This window comes from Hakea prostrata, chromosome 10 (assembly GCF_041222555.1).
Source record: "Hakea prostrata isolate BN-2017 chromosome 10, UWA_Hpros_2, whole genome shotgun sequence".
NCBI lineage: Eukaryota > Viridiplantae > Streptophyta > Magnoliopsida > Proteales > Proteaceae > Hakea > Hakea prostrata.
Window position 1 is genome coordinate 39,272,402 of NC_142609.1, and position 16,765 is coordinate 39,289,166.

General features: G+C 38.5%; 1 protein-coding gene and 1 non-coding gene across 3 annotated transcripts; both read left to right on the forward strand.

Moving 5' to 3' along the window:
- Nucleotides 1-450: 450 nt before the first annotated feature.
- Nucleotides 451-12,936, forward strand: LOC149002861 (Formyl transferase). Of its 2 annotated transcripts, none has more exons than XM_089136236.1 (6): nucleotides 451-1,126; nucleotides 7,494-7,605; nucleotides 8,422-8,598; nucleotides 11,276-11,402; nucleotides 11,703-11,863; nucleotides 12,402-12,936. In XM_089136236.1, the coding sequence occupies exons 1-5, from the start codon at nucleotides 739-741 to the stop codon at nucleotides 11,814-11,816; spliced, it is 918 nt and encodes a 305-aa protein (XP_088992362.1). In that variant the 5' UTR covers nucleotides 451-738; the 3' UTR covers nucleotides 11,817-11,863; nucleotides 12,402-12,936. The 2 variants fall into 2 exon arrangements, with proteins under 2 accessions (XP_088992362.1, XP_088992361.1); XM_089136235.1 differs by having other exon boundaries at nucleotides 11,703-11,859.
- A 1,452-nt stretch (nucleotides 12,937-14,388) lies between these two features.
- On the forward strand, nucleotides 14,389-14,491 carry LOC149002862 (small nucleolar RNA snoR109). The gene has a single exon (XR_016170563.1). It is a non-coding gene; the product is annotated as a small nucleolar RNA snoR109 (small nucleolar RNA).
- The last annotated feature ends 2,274 nt before the right edge of the window (nucleotides 14,492-16,765 follow it).

Below are 16,765 nucleotides of genomic sequence, written 5' to 3' on the forward strand. Positions count from 1 at the left end.
CGGCAATGGCGTGATTAGCTAGCGAGAGTGGGAGCCTTGGCGGTTTTCGATTATTGATTGTGGGATTGTCGAGTGATGGATGATTATATCAGAATCAGCAAACCCAACTGAATTCAAAATAGTTTGCAACGGCTATGACATCGGTCATCCTTTAGGCCACCAAGTTGAGCATGCCACGTTGTGATTTTTTTTTATGAAATTGGTTCAATCACAGGAAAACATCCTTTGCTGTGCACAGCAGTGCACAAATCTACCAAACGATAGGCTGAAAAAAAAAAAAAAATTACAAGCCTATTTTGAACTTTTTAAATCTATAATTATGCTTTAAATTTCAGCCACAACAATTTTTTTTTTCTTCCCGTTCAATCATTGAATCAACCCGATCCGATAAATGAAACAGACCGATGCACGGTTTATGGTCAAAACTTTAAACCCACCCGAAACAAAACATTATATTCTCCCGGACGAAATCGGTTGTCTGAATACCCCGAAAAGGAAAGAAGGTTTTTCTGGGTTGTTAAAGTTCGAATAACAAAGCCAGCCACGTTGAAGGGATGGTATTCCAGCTTGCGAACGAAGAAGAAGAAGAAGAAAAGAGGGGAGAGAGAGCCTGCACTGCACTTGGGTTCGTTTCTTCTTCTTCATTCCAGGTTTGCGAACGAGAGAAAGAGAGACAAATTCGAAACAAAATCTTAGTTTGGTGTCGTTCAAGGGTTTTGTATTCTTTTCTAGATTCCAATGGAAGCCCAAAGCTTGCTTTCTAAGCTTTGTTCGAACTCTGCGATCCCGCTACTTCAGAAACCTGGAATATCAACTGCTGTAAGGTTACTACCTACGTCTTCTTGTTCGTTCACTGCCTCCTCGGAACGGGTTTCACAGAAAACCCATCATACTTCTAATCTTGTTTCACAAAATCTACGAACTAGAAAGAGATTCGTTTGTAAAAACAGAGCAGAAGTAGTCGAGGACCTTGCGGAAAATGAGAAGGTTAATGTGAATGGCGTTCGACGGAAAAAGCTTGCAGTTTTCGTATCTGGTGGGGGATCCAACTTTCGTTCCATACATGAGGCCATTGCCCGAGGATCAATTCATGGTGACGTTGTCGTTTTGGTAACAAATAAGCCTGGTACGTCTTGTTACCCTCTTTCTCACTTAATTTTTTTCCCCTGAGCAGTTTACAACGCATCCTCTTTTTTAATCTTGCCTCAAGCATATTATGTGTGTGTTTCATGGTGTAATCTTTGTTAGGATGGAAAAATTGATGTTGCTTATGGAATTAGAGCTGGGCTAATGAATTAGAAATGTGCAATGGGTTTGTGTGTAATTGATATTTTATACGAAAACTTTGATAATGATGCTTCCTGAAGTTGAAATTTTTGGTATAAAAATGAAAAGTTAGATGGTTGATTACTATAATGATATCAATATCGATGAATCAGGCACAACGTGGAAGGATAGAAGAAGAAACTGATATCATTTAGGGAGCTCTACAGTATCATTATTAGGTGTCACCGTTATAGGAGTTATGTAATAGCTTCTCCTCTCAATGAGAATGAACAGCAAGAATTTCTTTAATTTATAATAATAGTTATACAGCTCTAGTACAGGTCATCAAAAAAATAAATGCAAAGTGTGATTTCTACGTTATACCCTGTTTTAAAGTCACTTTTGATGTGGACTCTAGTGACTTGTCATCTGTAAATCCTGATTGGCCACTATCTCCCCTCAAATTTGGCCGATGTTTAGACCGGAGACGTAGTTTTGGTACTGAGAATATGGAAATCCAACTTTGCCAAAGGCTTGGCAATGGTGTCAGCAAGTTGACGATGAGATGGATGTTTCACAAGATTACCAAGAGTGATTTACTCACGTATGAAGTGATTATCAAATTTGTTCTCAACATGCTTTGTACAACCAGGGAAGATAGGATTTACTGTTGTATGAAGTGCATTCAAGTTGTCACAAAATATTGTCACTTAATGTGCTTGTGAAATACCAATTCTCGAAGAGGAAGAAAAGACATCTAGTCAATTTCAGCTGTTGTCGGCAAAGCCATTGCTCGATCCTCAGCCTCCATGTTTGATCACACTGTAGTGACCAATTTTTAGTACTCTAATAGATATAATTTGCACCAAGTAAGGTGTGAGTTCTGGTTGTAGACCTCCGGGTGACTGGAAAACCCGCCCACTTCAAGTCAGAGAAAGCAAAAAAACAAACGAGAAATACAAAGCCCACAGCCAAAGACGGGACAAAAAAAAGCCGACGAACAAAGAGCACGGGACAAAAAGGCACAAGGACGGGAGCAGGCAGAACAAAGACCAAAAGCACGAAAAGACCAACAGGGAAAAAGGGCACCAGAGGGACAAACAACCAGGGAGAGGCAACAAACCAGCCAAGAAACAGCGCAAAGAAAAAGCAACAAAGCCAGAGAGGGACCAGCCAGAAAAAAAAAAACCAGAGAAAAAAAGGAAACAAACCAAAAACCACAAGAACAACACACAGAGAAAAACAGAAGAGACAGGAGAAACAAACACAAAAAGACCGAAAAACACGCCGAGACACCAACACAACAAACCACGACGAAAACCAAAAACAAGAAAAGGCACAGCAGGCCCAAGGGAAACCAACCAGGGGCACAAAGGGCCAAAAACCAAAGAACATCAACGAGGATAAGGCCAGGATAAAACAACAGGGCACGAGCCAGGGAACAACCAAAAAACCGCCCCAAGCGGGGCAAGAAAAAGGCCAAGGGCCCCCGCCAAGCGAGCGAGAAAAGAGCGGTCGGCGGCCCCCGCCCCGGGGGGGCCCCGGTAGGGGGCTGGTTGTTGCCCCGGCCGGGGCCAGAAGTAGTCTCAGAAGGAATAATGAAGCAGTGAGAGCGAATTTGGATTTGGATTCATAATACAAGCCTTCCCATGTGTGGCCATAATGCGAACTAGGAATTGAAGTAGCAGGCTGTGTTGATGACAGCAAGAAGAGACCTGAACCAGGAGTTCTGATGTGATTTGCTGCATGGGTTGTGGTGCTGCCTTGAGAAGTAGGACGTGGTTAGATCACTAGAGGTTGAATTGAGTGCTTAAAATTAGGTGATATGCTGAACTGAAGTTAGAACAGGGGCTAGTGTTCCACATTGTGCTCCATTGACTGAATGTGATGGTGATCTGTAGACTGAGTCCTGATGGTGATCATGGGCTGATCCCCAAGTGCAATAGTGGGTGGGGTGTCATGTGGTGCACCGAAAGTTAAATAAGTATGTTCAGTAGCCTTTGGACAGCAGGGTAGTAACTGGTGCATGAACAGTTCTGGCAATGCCTTTGTCCAAAAACTCAATCTTCAGATGGTGATGAAGGGGTGGGAGCACGGAAGGGAAACGAAGTTCCTTTGAACAGTACATACTGAGGAATATGTACTCACTGTAGGAAATAAAGACGAGCATCCTTTGAGTTTTGGTTGCTATATCCCGAAAATATTCATGGAAAGGAACGAGGTTCAAGAAAACTTGTTGTAGAGTTTCTCAAGGGGGGCATTGTGTATCAAAGACCACAGTATAGAGTAGCTGGGCTTATTGCGAAGTACACGAAGAGGACAATCCATGGGAAGTGTTGGAGAAGGTAACCTGTTAAAAGTAATACAACATTTTAAAATGCTTCCACCCAGAATTGATATGGAATTGAAGCATTATCAATTATAGCAAAACCCAATTCAACAACATTGTCTACATTTTGCTTCTGCTAGGTTGTTCTGGTCTGGTGTACCAGGAAAGGATATGTGAAGGATTATTCCACAGTTGTGGAGATGTTGAAAAAGAAGAAGCTAAAAGTCCTCCTCCACCATCGGACTTAAATATTTGGATCTTCTCCTCTAATTGTCTTTCAACCTTATTTTGAAAGATAATGAAGGTCTTGAAAAAAGAAAATCGAATTTATGCTTAAGAGGAAACAGCCAATTAAAACAAGAGAAATCATCAACAAATTGGCATAATATTTAAATTTTTGCAGACTAGATATCAGTGCATTTTCCACAAAGCACAATGAATTCTATCAAGAGGTGCCTTAGGATGTCTAATAGAACTAACAAGAGGAAGTTTAGTTCCTTTACTTAGCTGGCAATGATGGCACAGATTGCTAGAGTTCTTTGTGACATTAATATTTGATGCAGCCAATATTCTTAAGAAAAGAAGTTATTTTGCCCTGAGGGGTGTCCTAACCACTGTGTCATACATCATCAGATGGAGACCAATATCCATAAGAAGATTTTGCTTCATAGCTGTGGCCATAAAAAATACATAAACCTCCTTGTCTAGTCTCCAATGTCAAAATCCTTGCTTTTTGTAGATTCTTGATCACAAATCCATTTTTCTTAAATTCAAAAGGACATGGGTAATCAATAGTGAGTTGTGATGCAGAGAATAAATTCTTTATGTATGGAAGAAAGTAGGAACCAAGAGATCATTCTTCAAAGGTAAGGTGGGACTACCATGACCCTAGCTACTGCCACCAATATGAGTAATTGGTTAATGTGCACCTAGTGAAGTGGTGGTATGGACTGTAGCCCCGGTGACCCAGTCTTGAGGATCCAATCCAAGTCCTGGGATTTGCTTAGATGCATGGTAGTAAGAGGATGAAGAATGTCACTTGACTTTTTAGCTGTTATCAAAGTGACTCCAACACTTGAGAGCAGAGTGACCTATCTCAATAGAAATCTTACGTTTAATTGAAATCATGATGCTGAGCTAAAACCCCTGTTGAGGTTTTTGACAGCTGTCCCTGAACACCCCTATTTTCTGTGTACTAGTTTGGACAAACCCTCTTCATCTTTAAGAAAATGGTGTTTGTATGCCTCTTGTATAACCAGAAAAACACTGCCTTGATTATTCTTGTTTGTCTCAGTATACAAGGCCAAATCAAGAGTTGAAAACTCTTTCTTGTTGCTTTTGTTCTCGGTTCATGACTTCATTGTAACTGTGAACCCGCGGGGGGAGGGGGGGTGTTGGTGGTATTTCAACATGGTTGTAGCAAATTTTCGAAAGATGGTTTATTTATGAAAAACAGGAAAACTTGATGGTCAGGGACTAGATCTCTGGTTGACGTAACTGGTCATGTATTTGTTTGAAGTCTATGAGATAGGTTGACAAAGAAGTTGAATCCTTCTTCAAGAAATGAAGGCTGGATAGAAGTTCAACTCCTGGCCTCAGATGCCCATGAAAAGGCCTCTGAAAGAGTGCTCCTGATTTTTGCAGAAGTTCAATTCCAACAGCAAGACCTAAAACATCAACTGACAAAATCCCTGTTATCCATGCTTTGATCAACTGACTGGTTCAAATCCAAGATGTGAAATCTGGAATCATTAGAGCCTTCTCTTCTGAAGTTTCTATCTCCTGATCAGGCATAGTGATTTCTCCATTAACGAAGCCAAGCAGTTCTTGCCTTTCTTGCAAGGAAATAATCTGTGTTCCCCACAGGAGATACTTCTCTGCTATCAGCTTAATCCTGATTGCTATGGAATGAGAACAAAGAGTTCATGGTTGAAATCGTTGATGTTGCCATTGTTGTCTTTGTGCACAAGAAGTTGATCCTCTACTAGTTCAGCTACAATATGGGAATTTTGGTAATGGCTTCTTCTCTTAATGAGGAAGAAGCTGAAAGAATTTCTTTGGTATGATCCTTATTGACCTACAAAAGGGCTTAAGATAGAGTACCTAGAAATCTCATTTGGCATTATAGAGAAGAGGAGCCTAAATTAACATGTGGGATGTAATTAAGGATGTTCATGAGGGTGTGGTGACAAGTGTCAGAACTATAAAGGATCAAAGTAGTGAATTTCCAATTACAATCAGGTTATCCCAAGTATTAGCTATAAGCCCATATACTTTTGACTCATTATGGATGACTTAAACCAGTCCATCCAAGATGAGGTCCCTTTGGTGTATGCCATTCACAAATGATACTGTTTTGACAGATGAGACAACGGAATGGATAACGTGAAGCTGGAGTTATGGTGATCAAGCTTTTGAATCAAAAGATTGTAAGTCAAGGGTCCCCCATCTTCCTCCCCCAAAAAAGAGAGAGAATATATGATGTTCTACTTCAGTCAAACCATGAGAGATGATGAAGTGGTAAAACTTGATGAGCGAGAACTACCACAAAGTGAATGCTTTGGATACCTGGGGGGCAACCTTTAACAAAGAGAGGATGATATAAAAGACTATGCTTCCCACCAAATAAAGTAGGATGGACGAAATAGTGAGGTCCATCAGAGTGTTTTGTGGAAAATGATGCCTTTTAATTTCAAGGGGAAATTCTATAAGGTGATAATAAAACTGGCTATTAACTATAGAGCAAAATGTTGGTATTTAGGAAGAGTAACATAGATAAGAGGAGTGTAGCATAGATGAGGATGTGCAGGGAGACTAACTGACTAAGAGAGACATAATAATGGAATGCCTATTTTAAAATCAACCTAGGAGTTGCACCATTCCATCGCAAGCTCCATGAGAAACGCTTGAGGAGGTATGATTGTGTTTCAACAGAGACGTATAGATGCACTAGTAAGGAAGAGTGATGGAGCTAAAAAGGGAAGGACAGGCCTAAAATGACTATTAGGGAAGTAGGAAGAAAGGATATGCTTGTGGTAGGGCTCAGTCCCAGTATGACGGTGGATAGGATTGTTTGACGACAATGATGTGTGTTGCCAATCCTTCATAGGAGAATGTTCCTAGGATATTGGATTGGCGAATGTCGTCCCCCCCCCCTTTCCCTTTTTCTCTTTTCAGATCCATGCAACCCCATGTACTTGGATAAGGTTATGCTTGTTATTGTTGTTGTTGATTGTTGTTGCTTGTAACAGTTAGTTGCATACGACTGTGGCACCTTAAAGAGTGAAAACAGTAGTATTTGGGGTAAATTATTCATTTCTTGTTTTCTGATCTAGCAGCATATGTGATCATTCTGGTTGCTGCCCCAATACAATATTTGTTATTTCTTAACTAGTAAAAGGTTCTCTAAGCCAGTGGTGGAGGCTAGACTTGCCTGTTCTCTCTCTGTCTCTCTCCTTTTTAAAAAAAACTTTTTCCCCCCGTGTGGTGAATGTGCCCCTTGGGGGGGGGTGCTGTGCGGCTGGCTGGGGGGCCCCCCCCCCCCCCTCTCCCCCCCCCTTCGGGGGGGCCCCCCCCCCCCTGAATTCTGGTTCTTGGAGGCTAGACTTGCCTGTTCTCTGCTTGCGGCTCAAATGGTCTTGGTTTCTGGCTTCTTATGATGGTAATTTGATTTTTAAGATGACACGCTCTTGGTTTTGCTTCCCTCTATGTGTGTAACAATGAGGGGGGGGGGTTGGCACTGGTGTTTCCCACCCCTCCCCTGCGGGATAATGAAGAAGCCTTTTTTTTTATGCATGTTAGATTATTATTGAGTCAGTCAACGGCCTTTCATTTATAGGGGGGGAAATTAATGAATGTCTTCCAGTTGGGGGTTGTCTTTGTGATTATCTCATTGCAGGTTGTGGAGGTGCTGAATTTGCAAGAGATTGTGGAATTCCAATTATTCTGTTTCCCAAAACAAAAGATGGGCCCGAGGGGCTATCTGTGGCCGATCTTATAACTTCTCTGAGGTGAGGTTTTATTCTCCTGAGTGACATGTATATACTTACATATATATGCAGTGGAGGTAGTGCTCCTTCTCAACTGGTGCAGATTTAAGGACTAAGTACTCAATTGATTCTAGCTGCCTAAAGACTCTTCAGATAAACACAGATCCATAACTATCTAGGGTATATTGATATCCCTTAGATAGCAATAGCTAATAACTTTGGCAACTCATGTCAGTTGTGAAGCATTTGGATGCCTCTTTGTTGTCTGCTGTTATTTTATCGGACCACAGCCAAAAACAGTGGACCTACAGGAATTGTCCATCACATTCTGAGTTTCAAAGTCAGGAAATTGCTTCCTTCTGCTTGACCTATAATAGTCCTAATCTCTTCCACTATGATCTGTTATCTTGAAAATATTCCACAGAAGAGAAAATTTTTAAGACAGATAGATTCATTGTTCATTCATCCAAAAAAAGAGAGACAGGTAAACTTAAAAGTAAACTTGGAAGTTGGAACTATATTAAAGGTTCTGCATGTTTTTCTGTAGCCTCACAGTTTGAAACTTCTGTTCAAGCTTTGATAGATGGTCTCCATATAATTTTGTATCTTTGGTTGCGTGATTCTCCTCCATATGCTATTGGTTATTTACTGAATATTGGTGGCCATCTTTGTTGATATCTTCAGAGGAGAAATCTAAGGTGACCTACCTCAATGGGAGTGAAGAGAGATTCTAGTTGTAAATGTTCACACTTATAGGCATATGCATACAACTAAACATTTTTCTCAGTTGCTCGAATCCTGTTGAACTCTTAAAATGATTCTATTCTCCTTGAACAGAAAATTTGAGGTCGACATTATTCTTCTAGCTGGATACTTAAAACTTATACCAGACGAGTTAGTTCGGGCATACCCAAGATCCATATTAAACATCCATCCTTCTCTTCTTCCAGCTTTTGGTGGCAAAGGTTATTATGGTTTGAAGGTGCATAAAGCTGTTATCGCATCTGGAGCTAGGTAAGATGAAAATTTTATGTTTTGTCCACACAATTTATGCCTTTGTTTTCCTTTCTTTTGCTGTATCTTCTGATTGTATTTCCCTGTAGTTGTCCTCTGGCAGTATCCAGGTATTCTAGAGCTATTGAATTTCGAATTGTTGCTCCAAATATTGATGATGTGAGTTAAAATGATTATAAATCAGAATCTGTAACCAGCAAAAGACAGAAAAGCAGAGAAGCAGAAGAGAGGGAGAGATTTCTCAAGGTTTTGGAAGAGAAGGCACTGCCATTGGATTTAAGTTTCTAATTGCAGGTTACTTTGTTTATAGCTGAAAAAATAGATGTGCAACCTAGAATTGGATTCTACTGTCTTCTGGCAGGATTACAAAGAAAATTAAAATAATAAAAACCTAAAACTAAACTAAAACAACCTAGAGACATATGTCCCTAGGCTGCCGCTGCTAGCTAGCTTATTCTAGAACTCGACAAAAATTTCTATTACAGTTTCAAAAAGATGATTTAGCAAGTATTTTGATCCATTAGTTCGTTTTTCAGAAATTTAGATCTCCAACACAAGCAGCTATTACCCATTCTAAATTATATATTTTAGTAGAGAAGAACCTCAGATAGTGGCCATACGTGAGGTGGAGTGCAGTTAGTGTCCTGAAAATACACCCCCCCTTCTTTTCCCCCCTTATTAAGTTTTTCCCTATCCTAGAAGGTTGAGCTCTAATTCCATTTTAAGAACAACTATCCATCATTGTGCAGAATGGCGGCATGTTAATGCTCAAATTTATCCTTTTTGGTCAGATTCAGGAATTGCATTAGCTAGTTAAGCTAGACTTGTGTCAAATCAGCACATCCCACATGCCTAATTTGACTGAAAATGTTCAACTCTTGAGCCATCAAGCCAGGTATGGTGAAAATAGTAGACTTCATGTAATCCATTAGATAGCCCAAGCTCTCAAGTCATTTTAGTTTTCTTTTTCATTGGCTTATTGTGGGTGTGTTCTATGTTGTCTGCTTGAGTCGTGATTTGATAGGTTATTCATGCAAGTCTTTGATTTCTCATCAGAATGCCCCCTTGGTTGTTTGAAACTAGCTATTGCTGAAATGCACTGGTTTTGCATGTTTACGCTTCTTATCTATTGATTTACAACAGTTAGAGAAGTAATAGAAGCAAGGATGCCATCTTGGAATAATTCCATTGCTGGCCAGTGGTCATAACATTTAAATAAATAGGGGAATTGCAGGAATGAAAATGTGATGATGAATTGCCTTGGAAAAAGGGTAGTGCATACTGTTTCAGCTCAATGATGTGGAGAGTCAACATGAAAGGCTAAAAGTAATTTGCTCACATCGATCATACCATCCCTGTTCAACAACTTTCGTGAACAAGCAGTAGGACAAAGAACAATTGCAAAACACATCAGAATAAATCAGAAATGGGCTTCTGATGTGAACTGTAAAAAGGCCTTCAAGAACGAGAGGTGTTCAATAAGCCAATAGCTGGTTTGGGTGGTTAGCTAGCAGCTTATGCTCTTAGTCTGTTGGAGTTATTTTGAGAGAGTCTAGTAATTTTAAGTTTCAATGTGAATTCTCCATTATCTTAACCTTTTAAGAAAATAATTTTTACTGGACAAGTTACACGATTTAATCCATTCAGGAAAATTTTCGAAGTTACAAAAGTGTTGCATGAATTACTGGTTAGTCTCAACTAAGATTTTAGATGCTCGTAGGTAGTTTTCTGCTTGTGCTGTATTTTATCAGATATTATTTGAAGATGTGAAAATGAAGAAAGGACCAATGGAGTTATTTTATTATTTTTGTTCTATTGACCAATGACATCAGATTTTGTCAGCGATGAATGTTTTCTTTATACTGAGGGAGCACCAGGCCATGCACTAATGCAACCCATGAGTGTCACTCAAATACCCTAGATGCAAAAGCTACTGTAGCTGGCTAGCTCCCTAGAAAAATTAATATAATATCAGGTGGACTGATGATCATGTATCAGATATTAAACTGGTAAGGGTTCCATATCTATTAAGTCATCCGGGCATCAGATTGACCTGTATTTCTCATTCTACTTAGTCTTCTTTAGGGCAATGTATCGTAGCACTTGGTTCACAGCTTTCCTCTTCTGTTTAATCGTTCAAATGTGACTTTTACTTTCAAAATTTGGTATTTATTTTCTATTTCATTTTTCTGTATGCGCACAGTTGCACACCATACAAAGAGAATGTAAAACAATAATTCTCAATGCTTGCCACATTTCTTAGAGAACATAACCTTATTTTTCTGAATCAGTGAGATGATCCTTGGAATTCAAGGGGATAAAGACAACTAATTGTTTACCCATTATAACCTGGCATATAGGGAGAGGTTGAATGAGTTGCTATAGATCAATTACTTATTTTTTATTAGAAGTACTGAATTCAAATGCCCCTTTCACCTAACAGAAACTACCTACAGTTGCATGATGTTATGATAGAACTTAATTCTGCTGCCAAAGTAATATATTTTCACTATATAATGGTTCAGTCATGGTATTGGATTTTACTGGTGACTCCTTTTTTCTTTTTCTGTCATCTGGTTGCAAAGATTGAGATCACCTGCCTTCATTTACTTTTTGAGTCTATTAGGGGTTGAGTGATACTTCATATTTTCTTATATCTGTCAATATATTTGGCTAGATATTCTGGTCCCACCATCCACTTTGTTGATGAGAATTATGATACGGGGTGTATCCTTGCCCAAAGGGTAGTACCTGTTTTGGCAAATGACACTGCAGAGAAGCTCGCCGAAAGGGTTCTACATGAGGTAATCTATTATTTTTTCCCCATTCCTTCCATGCAATATTCCTAATCATATAAGAAGCCCCATGGTGATTGACAGTCAACAAAATACATATGTCATCATTAACTAGCAAGAAGATCACTGCCAGGTGGATAACATCATCATGCCCACTGGTGCATGATATGTGCACCAAACCAAGGACTTACTGCCTTGATTGGATGTTCCCCTAATTGATGGTTGAAGTATGAAGCTTTTATATGTGCATAACTGAGATCTGCCTCCACTTGACTTTGTTTCCTTGATCAACTGAAATTTCTGTTTTAGGAGCATCAATTATATGTTGAAGTAACTGCAGCGCTATGTGAAGAGCGAGTTACTTGGAGGGGAGATGGAGTACCTCTCATTAGAAGCAGAGAAAACCCAAATGAATACAGCTGACTGGAATTTCGCTTGGAATATTTGTCAACGACTCTTGTTTTTGGTAGGTACATGTGATCAACCATTAAATTAACTATCATTTCTTGTAGTATTATCCAAGTAAGCTTCTTGAAGATTCTTATTTCTGAGAGACCTATTTTATTTGATGGTCTGAGCTTTATATGGTGAAATGATATACTCTTAAATGGTATTTAAGAGCACAAGGAAGTGTATAGCTAGTCTCCTTGGTCAAGAGTTGGTCCTGTTTGAATGATATAATTGATTTGGTTGATGGATTTTCTCTCAAGTTTTGGGCAGTTTATCTTTTCTCCCATAGACTGCAGTTGTTCCGATGTAAAAATTTTTAAATGTTCCAGGTAAAATTTTACACTATTTGTAGCTTTGGTGTGTCATTATATTATGTTAATATTTTGTATGGAGTAATTCTTGGTGCCATTCCATTGAATAGAAGATAACTACTATTTTGTTTTCCATATTTTAAAGATATTTTGTTGGTGGACTGGTTGACCTCCATCTCCAGTGACTTGCATGTTCTTGTGTTTTACACTGATAGGTTGCTTAATTTGATTCCTATTTCTGGTGCAGGCCTTTCTTAATACTGTCATGTACTATAGAAACACTTCAAATTCTGCATTCGGTCAATTGCTGCTGCTTCACTGATGGGTACAGATTCTTGGACAATTTTTATTTAATGTTTCTTCTCGAGAAACGGCAACTAAGCTTCTGATCACATCTTGGGTTTTTGAGTTTATACAGCTATTGGAATAAATTCCGAGTCCCTAATCCCACCCCCAAGATAAATTATAAAAATAAAAAAGAAACACAAAAGGAGAGATGCAAGTGTTTATGGCTTTGTTTTGTACTCTGTTGTTGAATTTTCTCCCCTTTCGGGGTAAAAGAAAAGGGGGGGGGGGGGGGGTTTAAATTTCTCTGTTAAGGTGTATAGGATGGGTGGTGGAGTGACTAGGTTTGATGGCCTGTGTTGTTGATAGATCAATTAGATTTTGGGTGGTAGAGATGGTTGTGGAAGTGGTTTGGGTGAAGACCTAAGTGCATTTACTTTCCATATAATTTAGTATGAATCTGTATGTTTATTGTTGTTTCCACTATTGCGTGAATCTTCTACTCCGTCTATAGACTGAAATAGATGATAGGTTGTTGGATCTGTAAAAATTAAATTGAAACAACCCCCCCCCCCCCCAAAAAAAAAATGTTAAACAGAAACCTAGAAGAATGTTAAAAAAAAAATCAATCTAGAAGAACGTTATAGGAAAATAGGATTTTCCTCCACCGTTCCACAGGGATGAAAAGCCAAAACAAATTGTAAAGAGATGGGAGTTACTGAATCAAAAATAAGAAGAAGAAGAGTAGAACTCTAAGGAGGTATATTCTCTCAAGCTTGTCATTGACCGACATGGTTTTAGATATCAGTATCGTATCAGCCAATATTGGGTGATATATGTTGATTTTGCATTTGCCTATGTAGATACCACACTGATACAATATTGATATAGATAAGAAGTAATGAAATTCAGACACATTAATTTTTTTAATGAATATGAAAGGCCAAACCATTTGATACCATATCGATTTTTAGGTCAACAATATACATGGACAATAGATTGATGTTGTATTCATTATCTTATCTTATTTTTTTTTACATATTCATCTTTTTAAAGTTAAAATAGATGAATTCCAAGGACGGTTCAATTGTTAAAAAAACTAACGTTTCATAAGTAAGAGGTTAAGAGTTCGAATTTTTCTAAAGTTGAAGTTTCTTTTATAAATACAATGTAATTCCCTCCTATTAGTCGAACTGCCCATAAAATGGTTTGAAAGTTGGAACTCGAAAGTTTTTTGATGTGTCCAAAGGTATAAGCATAAATGTAAGAGAGTGTCCATAAATTTTTTTCTTTGGATAAAAAAGAGTTACCTTAAAAAGAAAACTTTTTTTTTGGGTAATATCCTTAAAAAGGAAACTTTAGTACCATAAATTCAATCGGGTCCGTTGGAAAGTTTTATTAAGAATCGAGAATTATATCTATGAACCGGCCGAGTCAGATCTCCCGTTACCGATCTGTGGCGGCGTAAAATTGTTTTGTAGCTTAACCCTTAGGCCGTAACCACAGTTATTCATTTTCCTATCTTGGTAAAAAGTAAAAACCCTACCCTAACTACGGTCAAGAGCATGATTGAAAAGACGAAACTGCCCCTGCTTGTGTGGGTTTAGTGTCCGGTCTATATATAACGTTGAGTGTTCTACTCATTGGCACATTGTGATTTGGATTTCCGCTTGGGTTGTCAACTAGGGTTTCCATTGTCGAGATTGGGTTTAGCGTTTCAGGATTAGGGTTTCTCGATAAATCTCTTGAATGTCTCATGCTCTTTACTCTTCTTTGTTCTTCGCTTTCTTTGCCTTATTCACTTTATCTTCTATTGTGATCTTCCTGTTCTGAATTTTTTGTATTTAGATTTATATTTCTCTCTTAGCGTATGAAACTTGTGAGCTACATTGTACCAAGATGAGGTTGCGATCTGAATGATTTTGCCCTTTTATCTTGATTTGCCAAAGCGGCTGTAGCTAGATAAACCGATCAATCTGAGAAGTTTTCTGGCCGGTTGTCGTGAGATTTACGTCTCTGTCGGCACATCTGCTTACCGAACTTCTTACATAACTTTTCGCCATCGCTTTATGTTTTTCGAATTTCTGATTTGATTTTTAAGTCCGTGTGAATGAGAAAGAATGAGAGGGTAAGTTTTCTGGCCGGTTGTTGTGAGATTTTCGTTTCTGTCGACGCATCTCCTTAACCGATCTCCGTGCATGTTTTTCGAATTTTTTATCAGCGTGAATGAGAAGGGAAGAGAAGAGGAAATGGCGTAGGATACAGCCTTTTTTAGAGACCCTTCTCTCACATCGAAACCAAAGAATGATCTTTGGGGGCACCTTCCAGGCAAGCTGGTGCTAGGATTGCCCTTCAGTTTGCGTCAATCGGTGCCTACATTTCTCATGGGTTTTTCCAGTGAAATCTCCAGTCTTTCAATCGGTGACTACATTTTCATCGGTTTTTCCAGCTAAATCTCTGGTTTTTCAATCGGCGCCTTTACTTCCCAAGGGTTTTTCCAGCTAAATCTCTAGTCTTTCAATCGGTGCCACACCTGCAAGGGTTTTTCCGGTGAAATCTGTAGTCTTTTAATCGGTGCCTACATTTCTCTTGGGTTTTTCCAGTGAAGTCTCTAGTCTTTTAATCGGTGACTTCATTCTCATGGGTTTTTCCGGCTAACTCTCAGTCTTTAAATCGGTGCCTACATTTCTCATGGGTTTTTCAAGTGAAATCTCTAGTCTTTCAATCGGTGTCTGCATTTCTCATGGGTTTTTCCAGTGAAATCTCTAGTATTTTCCCTTCTGCTGCATAGTTTATTCTCTGTGTGATTATTCTTTTTGTCATATTTGCAAACACGAAACCTAAAAATACATCTCAAAATAAGCGACAATCCAATTCAGTGGTGTGCCAATTTCTTATTTAGCCGCCCCCAGAAAACAAGGATCCTGATCTCTCCAAGTTTTGGGAAAGCTTGAGAGAGATTAATAATATTTGGCAATAATGTTCTCATACTCTGTACTCTTCAAACCTTCTTGGCAGTGGTATTGTTGAAAACAAAAAACTTGAAACAATAGTCTGGCAAGGCTTCAATGAAATTTACACCCAAAAAAACAGAAAAAGGCTTGAATGAAATATATAAGAATGGTTTTAGAGAAGAATGGGTCTCGAGATCAAATTGGATTATCGCGCCAAAGTCAGGCTTTATTAGCATTGTTTGAAATTGTGAATTCCAAATAATTTGTGATTGAAGAATTTGTAATGCAGGGACACTTCCACTCTTTAGTGGGGGTTGAAATTCCAAAATTCCCAGTATCAAATATTACTATAATCCACTTCAAAGACTTCACAAAGTTATAGGTTACAAAGTTAAATAATTTGGTGTTGATTCAATTAAGTCAATCAAAATTTGAAATTCAAATGATAATAATGTTAGTAATGTAATGATTGAATTATTCTTGCATATCCCATCTTCTTATATCTTGTCAAAAACCACCACAACTCTTTTAATGGAGACCACCTCCAACACCTTACCCCCATCAGTGACCATCGTCTTAACCTTTTTCATCTGCTAGAAATCACAAAGGTGAGTTTTATTTAATAGATGTGTTAAAGGCGAAAGGGGATGATAGTAGGCAGTTATTCGATGAGACATAAGAACACCTAAGAGTTTGTTATGGAAAGGTAATTTAATTATTATACTATTTTTAAGGGTATTAAGATTATCTATACTCTCAAAATTTAAATGACTCAAAATATAACCAAATCCAAATTGTTAATTGTGGAAAACTAGTAATTTGAAGGCACTAAAAGTGCAAAACTCACAGTTTCACTTGACTGACACCTCAAAGGAACTATATTCTTATCCTAACATTTATCAAAAATATTTTATAAGTGATTAATTTCGTCACTTGCTCAATTCTTTTCTGGTACGTCAAATGTTCAAACAAATCTTAATCTAGGGCCACAGTCATTCTTCGGGTTTAAGGTGAGAACTTCATTAGACAAAAACAAAAGGCAAGAATAAGATAACTATTGTTGGGTCTTAAATCTAACCAACATCCCGACTGTGAGATTGACTCCTAATTCATGTTCCGATCAATAGAATAATGACTCTGCAAAAGAAATTAGATGTGGGCTGACTAAATCAGATAGGGATCAGATTAGGATTTTAAGCGAGTTCTGCTTAGAGATTATCCAGAAAAAGTTCGTGTGTTTACCTAAAGATTGAGATTTTCTTAAATAATGTGTGGGTTACTTTCTTAGGGCCGATAGAATCCCGCATACCTGCTCGTCCAGCTATTTTTTATGAACCCCCGATTAGGAGTTTCTATTCATGTTATGTCATTT

What these genes read in the sequence shown, in the direction of transcription:
- LOC149002861 (XM_089136236.1), top strand. Translation starts at nt 739, where the DNA reads ATGGAAGCCCAAAGCTTGCTTTCTAAGCTTTGTTCGAACTCTGCGATC. An exon ending in GATCTTATAACTTCTCTGAG is followed by an intron (nt 7,606 to 8,421) that starts GTGAGGTTTTAT and finishes CTCCTTGAACAG; the next exon opens with AAAATTTGAGGTCGACATTA. An exon ending in CCGAAAGGGTTCTACATGAG is followed by an intron (nt 11,403 to 11,702) that starts GTAATCTATTAT and finishes TTTCTGTTTTAG; the next exon opens with GAGCATCAATTATATGTTGA.